The sequence below is a fragment of the Seriola aureovittata genome, chromosome 14 (genome assembly GCF_021018895.1).
Source record: "Seriola aureovittata isolate HTS-2021-v1 ecotype China chromosome 14, ASM2101889v1, whole genome shotgun sequence".
Lineage (NCBI taxonomy): Eukaryota > Metazoa > Chordata > Actinopteri > Carangiformes > Carangidae > Seriola > Seriola aureovittata.
The window spans coordinates 13027460-13054686 of NC_079377.1; the positions used below are offsets into that span (position 1 = coordinate 13027460).

The 27227-nt window shown below is 41.2% G+C and overlaps 3 protein-coding genes across 3 annotated transcripts; 2 read left to right on the forward strand and 1 right to left on the reverse strand.

The window, feature by feature from the left end:
- Positions 1-153: 153 nt before the first annotated feature.
- got1 (glutamic-oxaloacetic transaminase 1, soluble) lies at positions 154-6101 on the reverse strand. Its single transcript, XM_056395742.1, has 9 exons — positions 5893-6101; positions 3842-4023; positions 3631-3754; positions 3229-3341; positions 3015-3119; positions 2701-2851; positions 1954-2119; positions 1681-1823; positions 154-1458 (listed from the first exon to the last, which is right to left on the reverse strand). The coding sequence occupies exons 1-9, from the start codon at positions 5999-6001 to the stop codon at positions 1319-1321; spliced, it is 1233 nt and encodes a 410-aa protein (XP_056251717.1). The 5' UTR covers positions 6002-6101; the 3' UTR covers positions 154-1318.
- A 9416-nt stretch (positions 6102-15517) lies between these two features.
- Positions 15518-18390, forward strand: nkx2.3 (NK2 homeobox 3). Its single transcript, XM_056395780.1, has 2 exons — positions 15518-16110; positions 17158-18390. Exons 1-2 carry the CDS (start codon positions 15735-15737, stop codon positions 17802-17804), a joined length of 1023 nt encoding a protein of 340 aa, XP_056251755.1. The 5' UTR covers positions 15518-15734; the 3' UTR covers positions 17805-18390.
- A 3091-nt stretch (positions 18391-21481) lies between these two features.
- On the forward strand, positions 21482-26973 carry nkx3.3 (NK3 homeobox 3). The gene is made up of 2 exons (XM_056394748.1): positions 21482-21941; positions 22638-26973. Exons 1-2 carry the CDS (start codon positions 21659-21661, stop codon positions 23153-23155), a joined length of 801 nt encoding a protein of 266 aa, XP_056250723.1. The 5' UTR covers positions 21482-21658; the 3' UTR covers positions 23156-26973.
- Positions 26974-27227: the final 254 nt, after the last annotated feature.

A 27227-nucleotide genomic window follows, 5' to 3' on the forward strand; every position in this document is an offset into this window, starting at 1 on the left:
TGTTTCTGCTGTGTATTCATCCAACTTCAACTACAAAGCTTTTACACTGGATTATTTTTTCTGGTCACTCACTTCAAATGATTTGCACAGAAGCTTTTACAATCTTATCGTTAAACCCATTCAACTCCAAAATATATGACAACAATACAAACATACTATTTATAGTTCTTTATTAGAGTAGTTAATTCATGTTGTTTCACAGTCTGTTGTTTCACATTTTCATCTTAAATTAATTTGCTAAACAGTATGACTGCTTTATTGGTGTACTGTGCATAGAGATACAATAGCAAACTGGTTGATCATTAGTGTGGTTGTGCCACTGAAATGATGGCCTTACATAATAGTGCAGACAATCGCTGCACAAACTTTCACTGACAGGTGCCTGACTAAACCAGAAACATCACAACATTCAGCTGGCAGCAAAAAAAACCTGACATTACTCTGGAGTCAGGACGCCTGTTAGGACAGCTAAGTGCCATTTGTGCTCGCGGAATACAAACTGGAAAAACCTCCATAAATACAGACTAAAAGTGAGGTAATTAGTATAACCCCTGAAGACAGTATCATTAATAAATTACATACTTCAAGTTAAAAGTATCTTCCTGAGAACACTCATCTCTTGTTCATCCAGCAATAAATGTAAGCAGCTACTTCATTCATGATAGAGGTGGTAAATACTTATGACATTTATTATAAGTGCTTCCTCTGATTGAAGCTACACTGAATTTGGTCGTGTTAATAGCTAATAGCTGTTCTTAACAACAGTTAATTATACATGCTAATTACTGGAGGCTAAATTAAATTGTAAATGTGTTATTAACACTTGGAATGGATTAATCATAACAGTGTGACATTAAACATTTTTAGCATTTAGGAGTCAGCACCACTGAGGTAATTGTAACACAGTCACAGATGTACTAACTTTCTCTAAAGTCTTGGTAATGACACATACACTAATAGTACACAACATGTGGAAAAAAAAAATAGTATAAGTACGTGACCAACACATAGCAAAGTGTAGGACAAATTAAGAACACAATTACCTAAAGGAATAATTACCATATTTTGAAAAACACTGCCTTACTTGGAGTTAGATGAGAAAATGAATATCTAAACCATCTCTATGTGTTCAGTAGAGAAATAGGTCCAGGATGTGTTTAGCCTAGCTTAGCATAAACACTGAAAAGGAGGGGGAAACAGGGCCAGTGAGCTTTCTGTATACTTGTGCGAATGAGAGTTTACACTCACTGTCCCTGGGATCAAGGCGGCTCAGGGCCGGGCAAGAGGAAGTGCTAAAAACTATGGTTACTGTAGTCTTCTACTGGACCTTGGTGACAGCCTCGTGGATGGACTCAGCCACATAGTCGATGTTCTTGGTGGTCAAACCGCACATGTTGATGCGACCACTGGCCATCAAGTAGATGTGTTTCTCCTGAATCATATATTCTACTTGTTTTGCTGCAGGAAATACACCAGAACCAGATTTAATTATTTATTGATAATTTATTCTTCTTTTTTGCCAAAGACACACAGCTGGGTTCAGCATTTTTTGTGTAAGTGCAGCAACATGCAGTGTCAAACATACTAGTTTCTATGGGGACGTGTGTGTGGTGGTTACTCTGAGATGTGTATGTGTGTGAGAGAAAACATTCGCTTTCTGTATGTGGTCTTTGTACTTACGTTTGAGGCCTGTGAAGCTGAACATGCCAATCTGCTCTGTGATGTGGTCCCACGTCCCTGGTGTCCCCAGAGCTTGGAGCTTAGCTTTCAGCTGAGCCCTCATCAACAACACTCTGTCAGCCATGGTCTTCACATTGTCCTTCCTGGATTCAAAGAAATAGATAAGAGTAACTGTGCATCAAAAAATTGCATGCATAAATGCATTATATTTATGACAGTTACTCCTCGTGCAGGGTCTTCAATGTTCTTTTTATAGGGTTATTTTGTACTGACCATTCCATAAAGAGCTCAGGTGAGTTAAGAGTGATGGCAACAATGCGAGCTCCCTGAGACGGTGGGTTGGACCAGGTGGTCCTGACAATCTTCTCCATTTGGGACAGAACTCGCTTCAGGTTGTCTGCATCATGAGCCACAATGGTCAGGTTGCCCACGCGCTCATCTGATTGGACAAACAGGTCACATATAAAACAATATTGTAGCTATTACTTTCTTTACTTTACTTTCTGTAGGTGGTGAAACTGATATATCTAAATCTGATGCACCTATCTAAATTACTACTGCAACCATATAGATGGCAAAGGCTGGCATGTGTAAAACTACTCTCTACACAATAACTAAACAACTCAGGCCTCTGGAGAATCTACAACTTGCTAAATGTGAGAGACTCTTCTCTGAATATATATTTTTAGCTGTAGTTTTAGCTGTGTGCTATGTTTGTGTATATTTGAAAATAAGACAGGTGTGGATTAAGATTATATATTTCTTCTCTTCAGTAAGTGCATGCGAGTTTGGCTGTCGTATGTGGCCTAACATATCTTGTATGTCAAATTCAACCACTTAAAAAATGATTTGTACAACAACCTAAGTTAGGGGCTTACCCTTTATTCTGCTGTTAAAATGAGGCCATATAAAGCACTTTGTGACTTCAATTGTGATTGAAGACAATACAAGGAGTGTCACTTTTTATCACTCTCTTGCAAACACATTATGTATGACTCAATGCACCCACGGGTCACTCACTGTAGAGACCAAAGTTCTTGGAGAACGACTGAGCGCAGAACATTTCAAAGCCCATGGAGATAAAGTAGCGGACCGCCCAGGCATCTTTCTCCAGACTGCCTGAGGCGAATCCCTGATAAGCTGAGTCGAAGAAGACAAACAACTTCCTCCTCTGGAAGAGAACAAACAAAAAGGTCAAACAATTATCATACTGTGATAATACTGAGCATTCAAAACCATGGTCTGTTTATATTGACACTTGTGTTAGTGGTGATAGCTGAGGCAAGAGAGCAGACGTGTTGGTTTGTATTTGTGTACATGCATGTGTATGATACCATCATAACTTCAGCGATTTGCTGCCATTGCTCCTGTGTGGGGTCTGTGCCAGTTGGATTATGCGCACAGGCATGCAGGACAAAGATGGAGTGCTCTGGACAACTCTGCAGGAAACAGAGAGAAGATGGAGAGGTACTGTAAACTCCAACTGAAAATGACTGAAATTACGTAGTATCAGAGTCAGTATCAGAGTCCATGTCACACACCACTTACCTCTAAGTCGCCAAGGAAACCAGCCAAATCAAGGCCCCTCTTCTCAGCATCCCAGTACTTGTATGGACGGACATCCTCAAAGCCAGCATTGGCGAATACAGCATTGTGATTTTCTGAAACAGAGAGTTTTCATTTCATTGTTTATAATTCCTCTAGATACTGATTAATTAATGCTTCTCACATCATAACTGATAACAAATTAGATGACTGATAAGTTGTAACAGGACATTTATTAATAAAACACTCTACTGACATCCTGAGTCTAAAGTCTACAGTGAGCCAATGGAACTCTCTGTAATGTAAAGACTAAAGACTGTGAATAAGGAGCTACTTTCTAGGAAACATGTTTATTTTCCAGTCTGTGCTACATCACTGGTTGTTTGTGTGTTTGCATGAGTGTACCCCAGGTAGGCGCGGACACATAGACAGGTGTTTTAGTGTTGTTGTTTCCATTGTAGAAACGCCTGAGAAACTCTGCCCCCATCTTCAAAGCACCTGTACCTCCCAGACACTGGACAGCTCCCACCTGGCAGTGACAGAAACAGACGGAAAGTCAGTTTAAATATAAATAGATTAGAAACTGAAACATCATATGGTCTTTCAGCACACAAACCCTGTTCTCTTGGACGGCAGGACTATCGTCTCCAAGAGCAATCTTGGAGGCTGCAGATCTGAAATCGGGCAGGCCCAGGATGGGCAGGTACTCATGGTTTAGCCTGTCATCATGCACAATGATCTTTTCCACCTTTTTCACCACTGGCAAAACCCATGGCTGACCTTCATCTGTCCGGTAGGCTGTAAGGAACAATTTAAGGAAACCAAAATTAATTTTTCATTTTTCACTTAGCCTTAATTAGCCTCTTGACTCATTAAAGATACATATACTGTACATTTCAAGCAGTATAACCAATAGAACTCTTCATTGCATTTTCCATTGTAAGAAGCTTGATGCTTTTGGACCTGTGTAAGATTGACCCCAGAGTGATCACTTCAAAGATATTGTAACAAACATGCACTTTCACCTTTTGTATGCTTTAGCTGGGTGTACTCCATGTCAACACCTGATAAGGACTTGAGTATACAATACCCTTTATACCTTCTGAACAGAGACCATCAACTTGCTTTATAGCCGACAAATGGCTTACAAATGGCTAAATATAATCCACAGTGACTTTTTATCTGTTTTGCGCTGATATGACAAGGGCTGCAACTACAAATTATTTATATTACGGTACTTATTATTCTGCCAAATGTTTTCTAGGTTCATCAATTAATCATTTGGGCTATAAAATGTAAAAAAAAAATATAAAATATAAACATGTAAAGAAAATTCTCACAATGAGAAGCTGGCACTAGTTAATTTTTGGTTTGAAAAAATACAGACTTGATTAGTGGATAGTCAGAATAGCTGCTGATTAATTTTATATTGACCAACTTATCGATTAAGGGCCTACTTAGTTTTACTAGATGTGGCACTAGACATTATGTGGCCTACATTTCCCAGCTGCCCAGTAGCTGATGACCATCTGCAGTGCTCTGTGTCTTGCAGAGAGAAGGGGATTATCAGGCCTCATGCTAGCGTACTAATCATGGTACTCAGGTAGCCTCGTCCTGCTGAAATACTGCCACAACAGAGTAAAGCAATATTTCTCACACAGTTCCTTTGCAATGTAAGCAGCAAGGATTACTACTTTTAATAAGATTAACACAGAAAGCAGTTGTACCGAGGACTGAAATGTGCCACTTGCTTGCTCTAGGAGAGAAGCAGGCCTAAGCCATACATATTTAAACTCCTGCCACTAGCTTGTTCTTGCACCATGAGGGAGCAGTAATCCAATCGACTCCCTAGTCCACAGCATAAGAGGTTATTGTGCAGAGTTGAGGCAAGAGGGCGAAAGAGAGCAAACCAGTGAGGACAGGAACAGAGAACACTCTGCTACAGGGTTACATAATAATGAAACATTAAGCTGCAATCAGTAGTTTATGTGGAATGACTGGGGGTGGATCAGTTGTATTTACTCTCAACGGGGTATGATGAAATAGAGTGAGCCAGTTCTCAAGGTAGTTATTTTCACAATCTCCATGTCAGTCGTTAAGTAACGCAAAAACTGCCATGACAGTAAACGCCAAACCAGAAAAGACTTAACTGACATCTACCCACGATAACTCCTGTACTTTACAGGTGTTACATCGAAATCTGTGGACAAATATTGCACTGACAGACCACCAGACTGGCCACAGACTTACTCTGTCACCCTTTATCACCGTATCTCAATATCATGTGTGCATTTGTGTCAACAGTTATAAAAATATCTGAATATTATGGGGCAAAAAATTGTGTTAACAGATATCAGAGTTTGTGTCACTATCTGAATATTATGAAGGCATCATACTTTAGGGACTGCTATCAAAATAAGACATGTAGCCATATTCACAGAAAAATGGGCAAATAAACACTAGAGCAATTTCTAAACAGGTCACTAAATGTTACGGGTCTCAGAATTCAGTGTAACACCGCTTGCAGCTAACTTTCCAGCTAGCTTCTTTAGCTAGACTACCATTAGCTTGAACGGAGACCAGTTGGTTGCTCCAGGAGAGCGTTACCATGGCTAACAACATTGCAGGTGACATGAGTGTCGTTCAGACTGAATGTGTACAACTTACCTCCCACTCCGAGGTTCACCTTGTTGGGGAATTGGTCGTTAGTGAAATCCTGCGTTAGCTTGAAGACAGCTACAGGGGCTGCTTGAGGTACCTCACAAAACACCGACATTGTTTTTGTGTATTTCACTAGACACTGTGTACGATAAGCGACAAGCGGCAACCGAGACAGCTACTGGGATGAGAGAGGAATTTCACCTTCAACTTGGATTTGGGGAAATGTAAAGTGGGTGTGAGCGGATTTACCAATAGAAATCTAAATGTATCTGTCAAGCCAATCCCTGCACTGATCCCAGTCGGGTCAAAGTTAAAGAAAACACACGCACAGGAGGTTTTGACCAATGAATGCCTGTGTAGGCTGACTGACAAATGTCACAACAAATGTCTAGCACTGAAAGTGGGTGGTTCAGGGTTTTATAGCAATAAAGGCTTTCACCACAAGATGGTGCCCCAACCTTGTTAAAGATTGGATAAATAGCTTCCCAGTAGGGCACTGAGCTGAACTACTGATGGTATGAGTTTGTTCTGCAGTGCAATGTCTTCCATTTATAATAAAATAATACATATCTAAGTCAAACTGCTTAGAGTCAAGATAATTATCGCAAATATCTTTATATTTAATCTATCTTTAACAGTAGAAGCTCCGATACAGAGAGTGAGGCTTCACATCCCATCACATATGTCAATTTGAACTCTAACTGAAGAGACAGTTACTATGCTTGCGCTCCACACTATTTGAGTGAGTGCATGTAAGGTTGTGTAAATGACTATATGCAAGGATCTTCATCTGTTCTGTCCTGAGGGCCTCTGCTGAGCTATGGTGTAAACATGCCGGCTCCTCTGTACTCTCCCCACAGCTGTCTGCAGGAGCAGGAGTGGTTGATAAATGAAGGCCACTCCAGCCTGCTCTACATCTACCAGGAGCGTGACTGTGTTGGAAAACTTTTCAGCTACACTGGAGGCAGCTCAGTGTTGGCTCTTAATGTTTCTGTCTGGTAAAGAAGGGGCTGTTGCATGGCTCAACCCAGTTTATATATGGTTTATAATGTGTAACTAATGGCTTTCTTTCAGTGGTGGGATGTAACTAAGCACATTTACCCAGTACTGTACTTCATTAAAGTAAATGTACCTTTTACTGAACAACATTTATCTGGCAGCTGTAGTTACATCACTACAGTTACTAGTTAATTTGCAGATAGATTTTACACACAAAACATATGATCGGATGATTAAGTATGCATTGATGCATTAACAGAATATAAAGTAATTAAAATTAGCTGCACTTTCGCTAGCTTCAACAATAAAATGCTTCTTACGTGTTAATGATTCAGCAATAATAATCCACAACTATAATATAATAATCTGTAAGGGGCATTCTGTCATTCTGTCTCGAATACTTTTGATACTTTTAAGTTGGCTACATTTTCCTAATAACACTGATAAGTCCTTACTTGCTCTTAATTACACTGTCACTAAGTTGTTGCATTTGTTGAGTTTGTGCAGTTGTGTAAACGTAATAATCGTGGCATGCAATCAGCCAGCAGCAGCCTAAAATAAAGTATACCTTATAAAGGGCTTATAAATTGTATCTAATGTCTTTATTAATGGTTTATAAATCCTTGCTTAAAGATCCTGTCAACTCAAATAAATGTGGTTTGCTCATTGTTATGTCATCTGGATGTTTGACTTTCACTGTGCAGAATGATGTATGAGCAGAGTTTGACACTAGGGGCTGTTTCTACATTTATCTGCTGAAAGAGGGAAAGTTTCCCTGTTCTCACTTTAAATCTCAGTTTAACGTGTATGTATGAGCACCATCTTGTGACATCACAGCCAGTTTCGAAGCCAGTCGTGGTCCATTATGCAATGTACACAAGTGTGGTGTACAAACTTGAAGCTTCTTAAGCATATTAACTGAGAATGGACTTTTTAGTGAAGGTGACATATTGTGTTCAGCAGTTATATTTTTTGAAATTAACAAAATTTACATAATTGAAAGAGAGAATTTTTCAATGAAAGAGAGGGAGTATTTTTATGGGTCTTAAACCGTGTGTAGGGGATATTGAATGTTGTATAGATCAGTAATAAGTCTGATTGTTCTTGATGTTTCTGTCACATTTGTCATTTCATGGCAGTTTATGTAGTTAAAGCTATCACTATCACTATCATCAGCATTTGTTTTCAGCTGCCGCCAGCATCAGATTTCACTGGAAAGAAATTGCGATAAACCCACTACACACTACCTGCCCAGAAGCGAACAGCAGACACACAAAGTAAGCAACTTGCCAGTGAAAATAGTGGAACATGTAGTAGCTAAAGAGGCAGATTTTTTTTCTCAGTAGTTGGTGAAAATTAGCAAACAGAAAGGAGAGTAACTATTGGATTTATAGTCATCAGCTGAACAGAAAATATATCTTCAAATGAATGCTAACGTTGCTCAATGTCTGGTGGATGTGTAAATAGGGAACTGTTTATACTGTTATAAGGTGATTATATACCAGTGGTGTATTTACATCCTGTCCCGTTGCCCCTAAATGGCCAAAAAAGTGCTTTAAACTCAGCGATTGTGGAATACATGAATGCTTTATAGTTCACTGATATACTATTAACAATTTAGATTGTAAAAAATCCATTAGGCTCATAATTCTGCAGTTAATAGAATATTGGCTTATGTCTGATTTATAAACCATGAATTAATGCTTTATCACCCATTATCAAAGGATCAGTTACGCCTTATAAAGCCCTTAAAAAGAATACTTTAAAAAAGTGGTACAATTAATCCAAACACCGGTTATCACAGAACACTAAGTTACTATTTTCCCCAACCAGATGTTACTTACTTTCCCCGTACCTGTTACCACCCCCACTCATCTCCTCGCTTCACTTTGACAGTAGATGTTTTCATTCTTTCCGACCAGGTGAGGGTGTCTAGCACGTTAGCTATCACTGTCAGCCCTGCAATTATGGGATTTGAGCTCCCAGAACAACGCTTGGGGGCCCTGAGCAGGGTTTGGTGTGTACGTAGTGGGGAGGCCCCAGGGCCACGGTCTGGACTGTGATGTGAAGTGTGAGTCAGAGCAGAGAGTGACAGGAGTAGCCTCTGGCAAGACAGTGCCCAGAGGGGGAGTGTGTCACATCTAGATGAATGCATTAGTCAGCCAAACACTCACAGGCACCTTCTCTGCATTTCCTTGACGTTGATATGTGGAACATTTATTTTGGCATCTAGTGTAATGCAAATATGACAAAAAAAGAAGAGTTGGGCCAACAAGGTTTCTTTTATCATAGTGTTTTCATTTTGCATGCAGGTTATCGCTGCTGCTGTAGGACGCTGACACTGAAGCACACAAAGGCACACATTCAGGCACAAGACAGTCACATTCCAGCTGTGGTATCACTGAAACACAAACAGGAGCGTGTGCACACACACACTGCAGCACATTCCAAGGGGGCCGTTGCAGCGCTGCTCACATGTTGCAATGGCCTCTGCGTCTCTGGGTCAGAGAGTTCTGGTGAGTGACCACCTTTTTAGCTTCCCGCCTTGTTTGTTTTCCAAAGACAGTGTCATCAATTCTCTAACAAGGGACTAGACACAGCAACAACAAAGAGCACAGGACCTCCCTGTTGCTCCTTGTGTAGTCCAATGACTGATGGAGCGTGCAAGCAATAACAGACATCAGCGCTGACTACATTCTGAGCAGTGTATTTGTGTGTATGTCTGTGCAAGCTTGTATATGCGTACATACCTTTATGTGCTCCATTTGGTATCGTCACGTGAAATCAGTTTTGTTTTTTGCACTCAAATGTGTACATGTGACCGAGAATAAACTGCACTCTGTAGACCTGAACTTAAAACATTAGTGCCTGCATGAATAAAGATAACCATCTGAGTGACAGAAGTTGCTTGACTGAGTGTATTCAGATTGAATGCAAATGCCATTTTCGAAATAATACTAATAATTACTTTTGAAAATGCAAATTCTCAGACATCCCATCAGTTATACGCCCTTAAATATTTGTATTTTAGAAGTGCAAAGACGTAATTATCAAAGTTGCAATCTCATTGTTTACACAGCTAAAAACAATCATAACACTCACACTGTGAGATGGTTTTCTTCATATCAGAGGGAAATCTTGACAATGCCACTACATAGTGTCACTGAGGGAATAGCACAAGACTGTGGAAAAGAAGTCTTTGTTTTCTTGCCGTGAGTTGGATGAGACAATCGATAATGCTCTCATATCTGTACAACATGGAGCTATGTTCAGGCAATAGCCGGTTAGCTTAGCATAGCATAGCTAGCCTAGCTCTGTCCAAATGTAACAAAATCCATCTACCTCTAAAGCAGGCTCGCTAATTGACATTTCAAATTTTGTTTGTTTAATCCATCCAAAAACCGAAGTGTTAAAAGAACACATTTCTGCGTTAATTACTGAGCTTCAGAGGAGCTGCTGGGTGGATCTGTTTCTCCGTTTTGAATGTTTGTTCTGAGCTAACCGGCTACTGGCTGTACAGGTCACCTTACATTTTTTGTACAGACATGAGAGCAACAATCTGCTCAATAATTCCTTTAAATAATAATAATACATTTTTATCTATACAACACTTTTATTTAGGGAACAAAGTACTTAAAACTGAAATAAAGTAGTAAAACAGAAATGAAAATGACTGCTTTGTCTCACCTACAACTTATTTTTTCAGAAACTGTACAATCTATGTATCTGTAAATGGGTACTGTTCACATATTTGATCAAAGATTTGATTTTGATCACCATTTTTGAGAAGGATGATAATAACTTCTAAAGGTCTGCTTGTCACTCACTGCCTTTCACAGATATGGCCTTTACCCCATAAGGCTGGGTGGAACCTCAAACACAAGGTCTACACTGTGCTATTCTAATTGATTGATGTTGTCTTTTGGCCAACTCAGGCTCTCCAGACCTCAGCTTTATACAAATATGCATGCTAAGAAACAAAGACAGGAAGTGGAAGACTCATGTCTGAATTTTTACCCTGGCTGTTTTGTTTTGTTTTTTTTGTCTGCATAAACTGCCACAAAATTGTTAGGTGACAAGAAACCCCACAGTGTCTTTCATGATCTCTAACGGTGTGACATTTTATTAATCCACACAGGGGGAGATCATCTGATTTCATTCTTCCATTCACAGAGAGGTCAGAGTCCAGGGTCGGCTACAGAGCAGGGACTCAATATCTCTATGAGAGCGGATGCCTGCCAACACTGCGGCTTGGACCAAAGTCGTCCAGTTGAAGGACAGTCTCTCCGTTTACACTGACATCCAATGTCAATACACCAATACCAACGGCCATTGTTATGAACACAACAGTAATGCTGGACACTGAAACTGCACTGCTTGGTATTTTATACAGTAGTTGTTTACAAAAAATTAAACTTTATTCATGAGGAGACAGAGTTTTGCCAAAACAAACTGTCACATTGATTAAGATACCACCGTGGTTGCTGGAGAGACAGTAGCATTTTCCCTCAAGGATGTTTACCTCTCGAAGCCAGGATGCATGCATACTTTTATTTTACAGCAACATTGTCTTTCCCAAGAGAGTCATTACTGCCTTGGCAAGTTAGAGAAAGTCCCTGCAGTAGCAAGCTGAACTTCATTCAACCTTCTGATATTTTTAATATTTTTTCACCAGCTCTGGCCAAGTAGGACAGAACATACGAAGCAGAAAGAGGGAACATTCAAGGCCCACGCATGCTGTTCAGCGAAAGCCCTCCTCCCTGCAGCGTCTTTATCTACATGCCTTGTGTGGCAGCAGAGAGGATAAGCATATTTAGCTTGCATGTTTCCTCCCAAACTAAATTCCCAACACCGTAGATCACGGACATTACAGCCCTTACATCCCCCTGTTAGCGCTCGTATATACAAACACACACCTGCTGGGGCAAGGCCGTCTGGGAGAGAATTACAGCAGGCTAATTTATGAGACCCAAGGGAGGGCAAAGGGCAGGGGACCCAGACTGGCCTGACCTCACTTCCTCCTTTCATGGTCTCCGAGTTAGACCCTTGATACACAGAGCAGGGCTTTGGTTTTCAAACACATCATCCTCTCACACTCTTTCAAATGAAAAACTACCTAAGTAGGGCATCTTTTTTCTACCCTGGTTAACACAATGAGCCCTGGGGGACTGTTGCAACATGCAACTTAGCCATCAACCTTCGGCCCGCTATTGTGGAATATTTGGCACCTTCGGAGCCGAAGGTAAGTGGGTGAGAACAGGGTTTTGGTAAAAACTCTGGCCCCGGGCTCGCCTCTGGCCTCCTCATTTCCTCCAGTGAGAAAGCGCTGTCATCCGTCACTTGGGCCCAGGCAGGGGCACAATAGCACAGTCTAGGTCCTGGCTACTGACACCATCACATGGGCTGCTGATAAGACTCACCTTCCGGGACCTAGAAGAACTGAGCCATTACTGACACACAACAGTTTGGTCCTCTGCCATTCTTACTGATGACCATGAAATAAAAGGAAAAAGGAAAGCACACTATGAGCTACATGAGGCGAGCGCGCTCTGCATGCAATTGTGCTTTCTTCTGTATTTTAAAAGGTCCTCTAGTCTTTATGGCCTCATCACTTCCATATTGCAACACGCTTTCCCAATGCAAGATGCAGGGGAAGAGCTTTCACACCCCTTTAAATGACCCTCTCTTGGAATCACATACAAGGAAAACAGATCGTGCAGACACACTTGAGCTAATCTATTTTCCTAGAGTAACAATCTATTGTTGTTATTAGCTTATCAGCAGCAGTGTAAGACAATTAGGTAATCATACTTCAGTTCCTCATCACACATCCAGGCTGTTATGGTAACACCAGTAAACAGCCAGCTCTTTTGTAGAAAGATGTTAAGTGCTACTCTACAAAGCTGTGTCATGTCATAATAACACACATACACTCACACAGACAGACACACATGCACAAGGCCTGTGCTGCATAGACACAGGAGGTGTTGATGCTTTCCTTACGCAGAGTTTACTTGTGTGGTAAAACCATCAGATACCAACCGCCCCTCAGCTTTACAGAAGCACAGACCACAGGGGGAAGATAATTGCAGTCATTACCAAGTCATCATACTCCCATTCTGTGCTCAGGGATCTGCTGTCTTTAGAAAACGTTCAACCCTGTGGTAGCTAGCCTACATCTCTAGGATTTCTAGGCCTGCAACCACTGATATGACTATACACCTGCCACCCTGCAGAGAAGACACTGCTTCAACAGGTTAGCCAGCCAGAGATATGGAGAGAAGGAAAGGAACAAGAAGAAACATGTTCAGGGCTGCCTGGCAAGACACCAACTTTAAAGAAAGTGTACTGAGAGGAATGATTGAAATTTGACTTCAGCAGAGGTAGATATTTTTATTTACCTTTTTTCTTTTTTTTTTCTTCTCAAAATTCTCTTTGTTGTGTGTCCAATACACGTGTCCAGAGCTGGGCGGCCTCTTCGTGCTGACCCGTGTTGAGGGCCTGACCTTACTCGGCTTATCGCGATGATTCTGAAATGAAGATGATGTATTGCAGAGTCGCACTCAGCACCGAGCAGCTCCTTGACACTAACTGAGAGTCTGGGTTTTGTTACAGGCAGGAAACAGACTCTTCCGCTCCGTAAACAAGCTTCTCGGCTTGGCCACTCTCGGGCCTGCCGGTAGCACGCGAAGACCAATTGCTGATGGTCAGCGGAGGCCTCGCGACGCCGTGGGCGCGCGAGTGCGCGTCCAGGGTTGACAAGTTAATTGAGCCATTAGAGGTGAAACCTGCGGCTCTCACCCGTGACGCTTTGAATCGACATGAATAAGAGTGAACTTTTCAGACTGACATAAAAAAAAACAACTCTTAAACCAAACTAGTGTGAGTCAGCACCGCATTTAGAAACAGCAGCCTTCTAATTTTCCACCAAAGTCATTATGTAATGTGCATCGATTACTGTGTTTGTTCTGTTGTCTTGTTGAATCACTGAACAATAAACATAGCTGGGTAAATATTTGGGAAACAAATTGATGAGATTTACAGGCCTGTTGGAGTATTTTCACGAACCAATACACTCCACTTAAGTCCGAATAAATTCCACATAACTCGTGTAAAATTACCAGCCGTTTTTTCCTTATAAGTAAATCTTGAGGAACACAATATTTTAGGCTGTTCTAGTAGTGTCTCAGGGCGCAATCTGGATTTGCTTATCACGGGAACACATTTAGGATTTTGCTAAAGCCTTTGTGTTGAAAAAAATGCCTACTTACTCCGCAGACTCCTCTCAATGCTTTCCCACTTCACTTAAATGGACAATTTTAAAGACAGGGATCTCTAGAATAAGAAGAAGCAGCAGAAGGGGGGTTGAGAGGGGGGGCCCTAATCTAAACAGCGCCTTGTTGATGGTGAGCGGATGAGATTATGTCGGCATGCCCTCCTTTTCTTTCCACACGGTTTAGAAGCAATGGGCCTTCAGACCCTGGCGCCTGCACTTGGCCACAGATAGGAGACCAGGAGTGAGGTGTCCCGTTTCAGCGAGCCTGCCCTTTGCCACACAGGTGAAATTAAATGAGTTATTTCACATATTATGAGACCAAATTTTTTGTTTATTATTTATTAAAGAAGACAAAACATGTTGGGAAGACTGGGAACCTACAGAAATGAATCTGCGACTCCTGTTATTGGAGTCACGCCAAACATAGAAAACATTTTTTGATCAATTAAAATAACTTTTTAAAGCAGGTGACATTATTATTATTATTATCATTACCACTTATTATTATTATTGTTATTATTAACGAATTAAAACGATTCTTCATTCCAGTTTTTCCAGTATTAACTGCTGCACAAGAAACGGATAATTTCAATTAAGCAAACTTATTTTAATATTTTACGCAGTTTATTTTGGAACCACTGACCCAATGTCAAGGGAAAGCCATATTTTGTTAAAAAAAAAAAAAAAATCCTAAAACTCTCTCAAATTAGGGAACCATAAATAAACGACAAAGCTCTAAATTTATATTCTTCATGCCTCTTTATGCTGCCAATTTTATCTCATTTCCCACAGTCGCTGCATATTATCTTATCCTTGGATTGCCGAGACAGGAAACGAAGATATGCGTAATCTTAAAACCACCTTAGTGATGATGGGAAGAGTTGTGATTTCCTGGGACCATTCAGTAGAGACAAGAAGAGAATAAATGGTATTTGAGTAACCGGATAATAAGCAACAATTACCTATAGGTGCTGCACCGAATTAAGGGTTTTGCTGAGTTCATTTTTTATTATACAATTTTAAAGGCTTCTGTGCTGTGACTGTTTTCTGTTAGGAAAACAAAAAGTATGCAATAAAAACTTCCTTACCTTTAACACCTTTAACAATCTGAGGGGAGTCGATGGTGATAACAGTATTTCATAAATTAGGGCTATTTGTCTTCCAGGCGGAGAGAGAGAGCGAGAGAAAGCGAGAGAGAGAGAGAGAGGGAGGGAGAGAGAGAGAGAGAGAGAGAGAGAGAGAGAGAGAGAGAGAGAGACTCCCTCCCCCGCATCAGAACGTCACTGAAAGGGAGAGGACAGCATCTTGGCTTTCTAACAGGATCGACCTCTCTCTCTCTCTCTCTTTCTCAGCCCTCCAGCCACAGTCACACAACCAGAAGAGAGGGATGTCACAGCTGAAGGAAAGCCAGTCCTCTTCCTCGGTCCGCATGAAAAACAAGCAGCGCGCGACCATTCTTCACGCTTACGCACGGGGTATTCACTTCTTTTACGCACCCTCCGGAGACAAACTAGTCCGATTTTGGATCTAGCCTCCTGACTGTTTATCTGTCACCTCTCTGTTGGTGGTAATAATGCTTCCCAGTCCGGTCATAACGTCTTCCACCACGCCTTTTTCTGTGAAGGACATACTGAAGTTAGAGTTGCAGCAACAATCTCAGCAGCACCCGCTCCAGTTTATCTCCTGCTTCGGTCTCTCTGGTGGAGCTTTCCCAAACAAACCCCTCCGCTCTCACTCGCCGCCCTCCTGCATGTTGGCCGGCAGGGACAGTCCGAGTCCCATCAGCTCCGGCCTCTCGGAGAGCGAGGAGAGGATGTCGTACCTCAACACGATCACCGGACCGGACCGGCTGTCGGGGTCCGGGCTGCCGTTGGAGATGTTCGGCAACCCGGCGCAGAGCCACTCCGCAGAGCTCGGTCTGGAGACCGAGCAGGAGGAGCAAGACAGCAGTGAGTACAGAGGCTGATTCTACACATGCAATAAGCAGTGAGGATGATGATGAAGCATAATAATACTGCACTGACAGATATGCCAAAATTAAAATTCAAAAATACTTGCCTGTCTTGCAAAACAATTAGGGTTAATCTTCTTAACTGACTTTAACAGATGTTTATGGAGAAATAATCATAGACCAGATATTATTTGTTGATTCAGATATAAATAAGTGTAAAGCGGATAAACACAGAGGAAACAGGTTCACAAGAAGAGTTTTTGTTAACAGGCTAATATAAAATAAATTTAACATTTAAACTAAATATCCAGGTGTTACTTATCTCTTATTTCTTTCTTTAATGATACTATGATTTAGAACAAAAACTGCTAGCTGAGCCACGCCTTGGACAATGGACGCCCACAAAGTTGTTCTAGGCTGTTAATTAGCTGCAATTTAATTGCTATACATAAAGTTAGCCTACAGACGTTAACTTGTTTACATTTCTACTAATTTATATAATTTTAACAATCCGTATAAATCACTGGGCAGAAATGTAAGGCACCAGACTTCTAATGACAGCTTCACAGCTTCTTAGATTTATCCATATGAATGTGCATGTCATCGCCGCAGAAAATGAAGAAATGTAAAAGAAAAAAAAAAAAAGTTTAACCTCATCTTTAATTTCCTACATGTGAACATTCATGGTTGGTTTAAGTACACAGATGAATTGTCAAATACTTGGGTCAAAAATCCATCTTAATGAACTCTTTCAGTTAAGTTCTCTTTGAAACCACCTTTTGATGTATTTCCTATTGGCTAAATAAAAATAAGACAACTTCCATTGCAGTATATATATATAAATACTGCAAATTATAGGGGCAAATTATAGGGAATATTTTTAAAAATTCACAACAAATTTATTTTAAATGGAAAAACTGTTTTGCTTCAACATTTTATGGAAATTAATGTTTTAAAATTAATTAATCAATCTGTAATAAAATCAGGAATAAATATTTTCTTCTTTAAACTTTGGTGCTCAGTGAATTTCTTCCTCTCTTTGCAGACAGCTGCGGTGTGCTGCGCGGTGAGTGTGAGGATCTAGATTCGGAGAAACCCGCCACCAAGCAGCAGAGGACCAGGAGGAAACCCCGCGTCCTCTTCTCCCAGGCTCAGGTGTTCGAGCTGGAGCGGCGCTTCAAGCAGCAGCGTTACCTCTCCGCCCCGGAGAGAGAGCACCTGGCCAGCTCCCTCAAACTCACCTCCACCCAGGTCAAGATCTGGTTCCAGAACAGGAGGTACAAATGTAAGAGGCAGCGGCAGGACAAGACTCTGGAGATGGCGGGTCATCACCATCACCACCACCACCACCCACCACCGCCGCCCAGGAGGGTGGCTGTGCCAGTGCTGGTCCGGGACGGGAGGCCTTGTCTGACTGGATCCCAGAACTATAACACCTCGTACACAGTCGGAGCTCCAAACCCGTACAGCTACAACGGGTATCCAGCCTACAGCTACAACAGCTCGGTGTATTCTAACACTTACTCCTGTACTTACTCTAGTTTACCTGCTTTGCCGCCCAGCAACACCACCGCTAACGCTTTCATGAACATGAATTTAGGAAACCTTGGCGCACAGACGCAAAGCCAGGCTCCCCAAGGATCAGTGGTCACACCCTGCCAAGGAACTCTGCAGGGCATCCGGGCATGGTAGCGTAGCCATCATATAAGGTCACAACTGAGAGAGACTAATGGGAATAGATGGCGGAATAGACTCAAACATGAAAATCCGATCAAACGGTGCGAGGATAGCACAATTTATAACTGTAACACATAACAGAAAATACAGACCAGGTGGCTGGAACTCAAGGCAGGCCTATGAGGAAACCCTGACCCGCTGACTGAGAGACATACTGTAGCCTACATATTAACTACAGTGTGCGCATTTTTCTCTGCGCCACAGTGTAGGAAACTTTTAAATCTGAATGTTGTCGATGAGCAAAGACTGTGTGTAATGTGGCCTGTTGTGGTTCAAAAATAAAGAAAAGGGAAATGGTATGGACATTTTCATAAACACACACATGTTTTCATGCATACAGTATAGCCCACAATGAATTTATTATTGGCCTCATCCAATTAGATCCCCGAAGAATGCACTGCGAATGACAAAATGGACCACAATGACCAGATAATGCAGTCTTATTAAGTATTATGATTTTTTTGTGTTTGACCAGTAGCTTTTTTTTTTTTACTCAAAAACAGCTTTTTAGAAAATGATCAATAATGATGAAATTAAATGATACAAGTGACTGCATTGTACTGTGCTTTCTCTCTCTGTGTGTGTGTGTGTGTGTGTGTGTGTGTGTGTGTGTGTGTGTGTGTGTGTGTATAAGCTCACCAAAACATAAAGACATACAGAACCTAAACAAATACAGTGCAAATGAATGCAAAAATACACTTTTCTATGCTCAGTGCAACGTTTCTGACCTTGTCTGGAAACTCGCCCTATTATCCCAACGTTCATATGAATGTGGAAACTGAAATAAATGAATGTTGAGTTAGGTTTATTCCTCAAGCATGTAGTTTGTCATCTTCTCAAATCTCTTTCTCAAGCCTAGAAAGTTTTTTTTTCCTTGTGAGAGAGCTTGTAGGAGACTTTGGTCTGAGACAAGAACCAGAAACAGAGAGAATTTAGAGGCGAGCTAATGTCCGGTCAGGATTCACAGATGGACATTAACCAGACAGCCAGCATCCTCGGGACCCACAGAGCGAATAAACTCACAGAGCTCTGGATGATAAATATCGATGGAAAATGTTCTCTTGGTTGATGGATGATCCTGAAATATATATTTTAAAATAAAATATGACAGTAAATGCTACTATGCTCCAAATAATAATAATTAGCTAATAATGATAAAAATCTGGTAATTTCAGTAAATAAGTACAAGTAACTTTATAATAATTGTATCATAATTTTATAATTATCCACATTTTTAGTCACTCACTCTTGGGCGCGCAAACACACACACACACACACACCGCTGAATGGAGATGGACTTAAACACCTTCACCTCCCAGACATGGTCGAATACGCAGACACTATTAATGGAGATGAATGGCAACGTAAAGCGAGTGTTTGTCTCCTCTGATAGCTCCACTGGCCACTTCCCCTGACTACTGCACTGCCGGTAGGACATACCTGGTGTCAGCTCTAAGTGCTGCACAGTCACAAGTGTAAATAGAGCTGGCGACAGGACGGCGATGCCTGAGGACGCGGCCCGGCCACGGCTGCTCTGACAGGCGCTGCGATCGCTATCTCGTGCTTCCAAAGATAGCAGCTCGGCTCATCGCAGCGCAGGGCGCGGAGTTTCCCAAAACAGAGTCTCCAATGGCAACCACTCAAGTAGCTCACAAAAAAAAAAAAAAAAAAAAAAAAAAAAAACCGGGGCCCAAATATAGAGAAGGAGAAAAGTGCGCGGAGAAGCTGGAGTAAACGCTCTCCCATTAGGTGGCCCTTCAAGTAACGTCCCGGCCGCACAACATGGCATCGGATGCTTATGGAAAAGTTTTGTTTTTTTCAGAGCTGCAGCCAATTTATCTCTGATTTGACCGTGTAGCTATATTACCATAACATTATCATAACTCAATGTAAAAAGCATCAAAGCGTTACATTTAGACACAAAACATTTTAACTGGAATTGCGGCAAAATGAATTAGCAGTGGTTTAAGGACAGAGTTAACCATAGAGTAACGCTTTATAGATAAAACTGACTTGACTTGAGTGTGGAAGCAGCTGATGCATAAAGATTTAAAGGTTTTTCTTTTGTGTGTAGCAGAAAGGTATTTCTTTTCTGGCATCACCTTTGCCATAGAAATCCATTTTCAGTAATAGCTGACTGTATAGATTTTCGTGAATGCGCTGCAGAGTTTTAGTGTCTGATCCAGAGTCTGTGTGTGGGAAACTACTTAGCAGGCAAAAGAGGGAGAGTTTGAAAATATGTGCGTATTAGGAGTGGGATTATAAATCAGGCATGTTGTCTGGAACTGTGAGCGAGTGGGTAAATGAAAGGCTGCTTCATTCAGAAACCAACAGTAACACTATTTGTTATATAGCAAGCATGTTAATGATTAATAGACTAAATTCCCCCACGGTTTTTCTGAATAAAAATGTTACATTTGTAATTATGGCGATGACATGTCGTGGTCTGAACACATGTTGAGTGTGCTACTACTTCCACACACTCGCATCCAGCTATAGCTTTGAAACCCCTGGAGCTGTGCAGCGCTCTGTGGCGAGCAGAGACATTTCTGTGTTTAGTCAAAAGAAGAAAACAAAACAACACGGAGGAGGCAGATCACCGCGTCTGTCATCACGTCTCCTAGCTGAGGGATAGGCCTGCTGATTGTGTAATGCGCGTGCTGGTGTGTGTGTGAGAGAGAGAGAGATAGGGCGAGAGAGTAGTGGGAAGGGGTGGGAGGGGGAGGGGGGGTTCTATAGTTGCCATCTTTACTTATTACCTACCTCTTAACTTTGGAAACCATGCATGGTGACCACACGGCGGCGCTCCTCACCTGTCTGAGCAACAGGAGTGGCACTCGCTTTTCATAATAACATTCTCCCTTAATCTTAGTCACTCAGCGAAATTTCTGTTATGGGTTTTGTTAACAATCATAATGTTTAATGGCACCATGGCGTCCACAATCTTGGGCTAAAAACTTCCATAATTTTCTGCATAAAGAGGAAGAATTGGTAAAATTCATGAATATGAAGAATAAGACGTTAACCTCTGTTAAGATTCAGGGGACTGGAGCAAATTTAGACATTTTATATTAGGATGGGCCTGTCAAAGTACAGTAGATTAATTAAACCACAAATGTAATTGTTGGTTGCAGCATTGTGGGGGGATTTAAAAAAAACAAAAAAAAAACATGTTCTCACTAATCTGCGTTTTACGCACGCTGTGCGAACTTTACGCATCTGATTTTCTTACCACAATTTACAAATAATAAATACCTGGTAAACACACAGAGGCTGAAACGGCTCCATTTTGCAAGAATACTCGTCTCGCTGTCCAATTCCTGTCTTATATTGACGGCAATATTGAATAATGTTTGCTCAACTGGGTCTAATTTCTCTACTTCTCCAGAGAACATAAAAAATCTCCAAATGCAGCTACAAAGAGCTACTAACTCCCTTTAAAACAATAATTCATTATGTCCGTAACGTAAGATAATAAAAATCCCATTATGGTGAAAAATCACTGTACCTCGTCCTGAGTTAGACACCAGGATGAAGCTGGGCGGTGCGAAGGAGGGACCAGGAAAGAAAAAAGAGCCTATCACATGTTGACTGGAGCTGCTGCTGCTGTAATACTCTTGTCAGCTCTTGATATAGGCTGTTCATTAACAGACCGAAGTTTGTTCACCACAATTAACGGAGAACAATTAAAGAGAGCGGTGAAAAGATCGAATCAGTAAGGACGGTTTGCTTTCGAGCAGCTCATCTCTTGATGCCTCCAGATAAATCGCATGCGGGGGTGAGGAACTTTCCGTGCTTTTATTTTCATCATGACATTAAGTTTTTCGCCCTTCTCCATTAAAGACATCCTCACCGGAGGTGATGCCCGGGGGAAGTCCGGTAGCAAGAGTACAGAGGCGCTCTGCGCACCAAAGCGCAACATCTGCACCGAGCACGATGGCACCAGAGTCCCTGATCTGTCTCTCCAAGACGCGGAGGAGAACCGCATCCAGCCGGAGAGGCTTCCTCCCGATCTCAGGCTGTCTTTAGGAAACCTCCGATCTGACACCTACAGCGAGGAGGCCACAGGAGAGGAAACTGAGCTCAGACAAGGTGAGGACTTTTATTCAACTCGGCAGTATGGAACTGTAAAGATTCGGTGGCTTTACACCTATGACAATAAGCGACGGTTTTGTGAATTTACAGTCGGCTATATTTGTACAAAATGGAATCTTGAAATAAGATCGATAAAGTAACATCATTTAATTAAACACAAAAACACAATTAAAAATTTGCTTGGAAACTGGATGCATTCGTCCCACCAAAGTGGCATTTTTGAAAAATAAAAAATATGGTTTTAATTCACAACAGACGACATTAGATATTTCAGCAGTATTTGCTGATTCATTTTCTTCCTACAAAAACAAAAACAAAAAAGCATTAAAGTTCGTTGTATAAATCCAGAGATCTGAATTGGGGCATATTTGGATCAGAGAAAGAAGACCGAGGCCAGTTATACCATATATGTCACTTTTTTTTCTTTTTTTGCTGCGTCAGATTTTGCTTTTTGTTATTTGAACGAAGTCGTCAGTGTCTGGAAAGCAACACCATGATGGCAAAAAGTTTTTTGAGTTGTGCCTTATCATTTATTTCATAATGTCCTCTGACTCTCTGATAGTGTGAAAGGGATAGAAGAGGAAAACCTCACATCAGCATCATGCTGAAGTGACCTCTCAGCCAGCAGCTGACCTTGCCTGAGACAACACACACATTTACTGTCGTCACACACTGTTATTGTCTTTCCTATAGGCGCTGCAGACCAGCAACTACAGTGTGTGGAGCTGGATAAACGGCAGAAACAGACGGCGGAGACAGAGGATGAGGGATGTCATGACAGCGGGGGAACGGTCAGCTGTTCATCCGATGAGCAGCAGTCCAGGCCCGGTACCAAGAAGCGCTCCAGGGCGGCCTTCTCTCACGCACAGGTCTACGAGCTGGAGCGCCGCTTCAACGCGCAGCGATATCTTTCAGGCCCCGAGCGGGCCGATCTGGCGGGAGCTCTGAAACTCACAGAGACTCAGGTAAAAATCTGGTTCCAGAACCGGAGGTATAAAACTAAACGGCGGCAGATGGCGGCGTGCAGCTCACCAAGGAAAGTAGCAGTCCAAGTGCTGGTGAGGGAAAATCAAAAGCAGTACCCTCACGCGAGTGGAATACACATCCCGGTGACTGTGCCACTGTACCAGGCTTACCAGTTCCACCCTTACCTGCACTACTGCTGCCAGCCGTGGAGCATGAACAGCATGTCGTGTGGAGGGATGCTCTGAAGCGCTCTCTGAACTGTGGACAGTCAGTGGCTTCAACAAGTGTCACAAGGTGTCTGCAGCGTCTGTTCAGTCGGTGATGCTGCACCACATGGGACGTTTTGGTGCAAAGACACATTTCTGTAGCCTTTTCTTTCAGACTGGTTGAGACTTCAAAGTTTTCTTTTTCAAATAATTTAACTGATTTTCAATTGTGGTTATTGCTTGTCTCATAGAAAGTCAGTTTGCCATTTTTGTTCCCTTTTTAAGAAAATAAAATCAGAACTTGGATATTCATGGTTCATAAAATGCTATGGTTTGTCACCATGACTAGTTAAATTTAGATCCAGGCCTTTGGAAGTTGTTATAAAGGTAAAACTAAAATATTTATATATCATATATATGATGTATCCTAACATTTTGTGCTGTGAACATTAGTGTGGGCATATTGTGAAGCTCTTTTCAGACTGATTGGATTATTTCTGTGTGAAGAAATCTTTCAAATTTAAGGCAAGATTTGAATGTGGTCATTATTTTCTAACGATTTACTAGAAAATAATAATAATTTAAAAAGTTACAACTTTGGTCTGCTGGGCCATGTTCTCATTATCGTACCTTCTATTTTATGTAATATTTGATCTATGTAATTACATAATATATATATTGGGGGATGGGGGTGTCAGAAAAAAAGGGGAAGGTTACTCTGACATAGCTGGGAGGGTTTTTTTTTTTGTTTTGTTTTTTTTAAATCACCTCAGATTTATATTTTAGCATTCCCTTGTAGGAGTAATAGAAAAATACAGTTTCAATTATAAAAAGAGAAATTTAAGATTTAATTCCCCTCCCACAGTGATTGTTGTACAGTCCTCAAATATCACAATACTGAGAAAAAAAAAGTCTAAAAGTGGCAGTGTGTAATCTAAATTATATCCTACAGTTAAATGTACTAAACAAACAAAAATGTGTGCTCTGCATTCATTAGCGTAGTTAAATTAAATTGGTGAATTTATAGATACAGTATACTTGAATGAACTCCAGTGGGTCTGAGAGCATGTAGCTGTATGTTGTTAAACATCTACAAATTATTTACAGAATATATGAGTGTAAATATACTAATTCAGGTCTCTTAATTCTCATAAACGGCTCCTGACAAGGCGCTTCAAGAGCCCATACAATGATCTATAGTTGCTTTTTCCCCCTTCTTAGTGACTGCCAGTGACAGTCCATTTTAAGCAACCCGGCAGAGCAGAAAGGAATCCTGAATTTATACAAACCCAACAAGAGAAAGTAGCTTTTCTCCATGTGCGAGAAGTATGACCGAGACTCTGACGTTTTTAGTAGGTATTTATTTTATGTATGGGACATCTTTATTGATCACAAAACTCAACGCGACACCTCAAGTAAAGAACACATTCTCTATATGAGGTTTTATGGAGCTTTATAAGCTTTCGGAGAGTCTGTCTCTTTGTGTACTTGTTCTCTTTTACACACAATGCTAAAGTGACAGATTAAGAAACAGCCGGGTCGGGCTCAGAAAGCATGAAAATATCATTTACTTTATACTCTTTAAAAGGTGTGTGTGTGTGTGTGTGTGTGTGTGTGTGTGTGTGTGTGTGTGTGTGTGTGTGTGTGTGTGTGTTTGTTTGTGTGGAAAGGGACATGTGGTCATGCATCACACATCATACAAAGAAATGCAGACAACAGCAAACTGATTAACTACTTAAAAAGATTTACTGACTCACCCAAATGATATTTAGAAGGTGAATGTTCACAGTTTTGTTTTTTTTTGTTTTTGTTTTTTTTGTTTTTTTTTTTTAAAAGGTGTGGTTTCCCCCCCCTGTGTGTGTGAAGAGTTCTGTGTAGGCCTACTCTCTAGTGTGTGCTGCATGAGTCATAGACGGCAAATAGACCGTGGAGATGTTGCACCATCCAGCTGGCCTGCACAAGACAGCACGCATTAATCATACCTTACTGAAAAGACTGCGCCCTCATCCCAAAGTAAAAAAACACAATAGCCACACTTGATAGGAAAATAAAAACATAATTCTTAAACGAGGTGACTAGTGCTTTGGCAGGGTTCTTAACTGATTGTACTCACCAGCCAGTTGGCACTCACTGCCAGAATTGTGTGGCATAAATGGAGCCTGCCCTGACTGATGCACTACAGATCAACAGATAAAAAGAAGACCTGTATGTGGTTAGGAATCTAAAAGAAATACCTACACTGTACTTGTGTAGCATGTTCAGTGATTTCACTTTCACGCTGCAGTGTCAACATGTGCAAAATGTTTGCCAGTATTTGTCTAAAGCAAGGTAGGTATGTCCGTATGAGCCTAGCAAATATTATCATTGCAATATAACAACATTAAAGAGGCCGTGACATCAAAGAAATGTCATCTAAAATAGGTACTTCAACTTCCCATTTCCCACAACAAGCTCCTTTGGCCGACAGGATCCCCCTGTGCCATACTCTGGCACCAACCCAGACCTCATTTATCTCTCACATCAAAACACCACTTCAAGCTGTCCTAAGTGGTTGGCATTGTGCACAACAGGTTTGTGGGCGGAAGAACTTACACATCTCCTCTTTACTGTCTGACTGTAAGTTAAGCAGGGCACAATTAAGTCTGATTATTTTTCATTTACTCAGGGTATATTTTATTCTATTCAAAACTTAGACGACTGAGACTCTGCAACATAAAAGGCCATTGCGTTGTGGCTCCGAAGTATGCCACTTTCTATGAGCTCTCATTATTCACATTGTGCTGGTGAATGGTTGCTCTTGTCATTGCCGTCTACCGTGACTAGATAAGAATTTTTCTTTCCCTGCACCCAGTCTGTGATGTCACATTGATGTAAATTTCCATAGAGAACAAAGAAAGACACTGAAAAGGAAAAGTGAGCGTAATACAACCCAAGATGATGTAGATTGCTATGGACCTCATTCAGAAGTGAAGTTGTTCTTTGGGACACTTGGCTGACACCTGACAGCAGGACTTCCCCTTGTATTTAGGTAAACGATGACAAATTAGGTTTTATTTTTGGCCAATGGGGCCAGAAACACAAGCAGTCACACAATCACGGAAGTAAGGACAAGGACTGAAAAGGGGGATATTTCTACGAAGGAGGACCGACACAAACTTTATTCTTGTTTCCTTGTGTGTGTAATGACTGAATTAAGCAATCCAAACACAAATGTGACTACATGCGTCACTACGGACAGTTACCCCACAAACACCAACAGTGCCGACACAGAACAAACATCAGTAATAATGTAAAATGACAAGCACAGGTATTTGTAAAATATAATGAAGCGGCTTATTTCTCGTACGCTCGCAATCTTCAAATCATATTTCAAAAGCACAACTCTAACAATGCAAACAGGTTACAGGCTACCTCACCAACCGCATGGCTACAGCATGCAACAGCTCCGTAGACAACTGGTGTGGTTAGCATTGCAAAGGGGTTAGCTTAAGATGGCTAGCTTAATTTTCCTCAGACAGGCTAATTTACTTCAATACTCCGTAATACACAAACATACTGCAAAACATCTCGCTGAGCATGTACACACATTCAATCTAACACACAAAAATGAACCATTATCATGAGGGGACTCATACCTGAGAAGGGGGATATTTCTATGAAAGATAACGAACGCAAATTTTTCTTCAGCTATTGTGTTTACGTTCCCTCTGTTGGAGCCCTCCGGTTTCTACTTCTACTCTTAGCACCGCTGGTGTTAGGTTGACATTAACATGAGATATGAGAAAACATAAGCTGCTGCAACTGACAATAACAAACAAGATATAATATAACATGAAAATGCTCAAATATTAGAACATGAAAATGTGTTTCGTTCAAATGTCACTGTACTAGTGGATCTAGCTCAACACTAGGAATGCACGTTATTCCATCCGTCACATCAACAGCTTGGAGAAAATGTGTTCATTCACAACACTACACGACACTACACTACAGTAAAGTATGTTAGGTCACAGTTGAACAAGAATATTCAAAACAAACAGGTTCTGTTTTCTGCTTTTCTTTCGTTTGGTTAACCTACGAGGCCTTGTCTTCTCAGCAACTGTGAGTGCAT

Excerpts from the sequence above, each read along its gene's own strand:
- got1 (XM_056395742.1), bottom strand. The coding sequence starts at position 6,001 with ATGTCGGTGTTTTGTGAGGTACCTCAAGCAGCCCCTGTAGCTGTCTTC. Across the intron at positions 4,024-5,892 it reads GGTGAACCTCGGAGTGGGAG|CCTACCGGACAGATGAAGGT; the intron begins GTAAGTTGTACA and ends TGTTCCTTACAG. Across the intron at positions 1,459-1,680 it reads CAGCTTCACAGGCCTCAAAC|CAAAACAAGTAGAATATATG; the intron begins GTAAGTACAAAG and ends TATTTCCTGCAG.
- nkx3.3 (XM_056394748.1), top strand. The coding sequence starts at position 21,659 with ATGACATTAAGTTTTTCGCCCTTCTCCATTAAAGACATCCTCACCGGA. Across the intron at positions 21,942-22,637 it reads GGAAACTGAGCTCAGACAAG|GCGCTGCAGACCAGCAACTA; the intron begins GTGAGGACTTTT and ends TCTTTCCTATAG.
- nkx2.3 (XM_056395780.1), top strand. The coding sequence starts at position 15,735 with ATGCTTCCCAGTCCGGTCATAACGTCTTCCACCACGCCTTTTTCTGTG. Across the intron at positions 16,111-17,157 it reads GCAGGAGGAGCAAGACAGCA|ACAGCTGCGGTGTGCTGCGC; the intron begins GTGAGTACAGAG and ends CTCTCTTTGCAG.